The following is a 1,007-nucleotide window of genomic DNA, read 5'->3' as shown; positions in this document are numbered from 1 at the left end:
AGATGCTGCAGTCTCTGTAGAGCATCTAGGAAGAGATGGGGGAAGCAGTAAATCTCTAGACTTCGAGTTTTATCTAAGGCTTGTATTTCATCATCATCGCGACCTAATACCTGTGCTTGGAGTGCCTCCTGCCTCAAAGCCAACAACTTAATAAAGTTCAAATCCGACAAGCTCTGTTTTGATGTAAGACAAGAGCGAGAAAAACCATTCGAGCAAAGACGCTTTGCCTCCTCAAAAAATCCCCAGATCTCTCCAAATTTTTCTGTTGGCCACGGTGATTTATCAAGTTGACCAAGAGCAGTAATTCCCTGATACAGTTTAATCCAGCCCAGTTCAAAATCACCCTCTACCACATCCTTCTGCGTCAATAGTTGACGTATCTCAGCCTCAGCTTTCTCAAACCATTCGGCAGCTTTTTTAAAGTCTCCTCTATTTAAAACAATGCGCCCTTCAATAAGCGAAATTATCACGCTAGCGAACATCAATTCATCTTCCCAAACGCAGGCATTTGGAGATTTTTTGAGAGATTCATACGCCAACACAAACTCTTGCCTTTGTGAAGAAGTGGTAGGCAATTCCAATGCTAAAACTGCTTTCTCATTGACCATCAAACGATCAAAAAAACCATTTTTTCCGTCGCAGCCAAATATTTCATCTCTCAAATCTTGTTGGTGGTTCTCGAGGGTTACATGAAAACGCTTAGACGTACTCCAACTGTGTAAGTCATTAGCTAAACGGACCATCTTCTCAAGAGAAATTGAGTTCAAGAAGAGAACAACAGGAAAACTCAAGGACTCCCGCAATCGATCACGGGATTGATTTGTTAAAACCCAAAAGCGATCTAGTTCTTGCAACTCAACAATATTCGAAATAATAATCCCATCTAAATTGGCACGATCAATTTGATGGATTTCACATTGCGCCATAACACTCCCCAACAGATCGGGTCCCTGTAGTTGAGTGCCGTCTTCCATCCAGACACGGGCAACATTCAAATTTTCTCTCCC

The 1,007-nt window shown here is 42.0% G+C and overlaps 1 protein-coding gene across 1 annotated transcript; it reads right to left on the bottom strand.

Moving 5' to 3' along the window:
* Positions 1 to 110: 110 nt before the first annotated feature.
* On the bottom strand, positions 111 to 974 carry TRIADDRAFT_63069 (uncharacterized protein; the record flags this gene model as incomplete). The annotated part of the gene is made up of 1 exon (XM_002119070.1): positions 111 to 974. A coding segment is annotated over one exon (864 nt), but the record flags the coding sequence as incomplete, so codon positions are not given.
* Between the last annotated feature and the right edge of the window lie 33 nt (positions 975 to 1,007).

Source organism: Trichoplax adhaerens, genomic scaffold, assembly GCF_000150275.1.
Source record: "Trichoplax adhaerens TRIADscaffold_4836 genomic scaffold, whole genome shotgun sequence".
In the NCBI taxonomy this organism is placed as follows: domain Eukaryota; kingdom Metazoa; phylum Placozoa; class Uniplacotomia; order Trichoplacea; family Trichoplacidae; genus Trichoplax; species Trichoplax adhaerens.
This window is presented reverse-complemented; position numbering and strand designations above follow the sequence as displayed.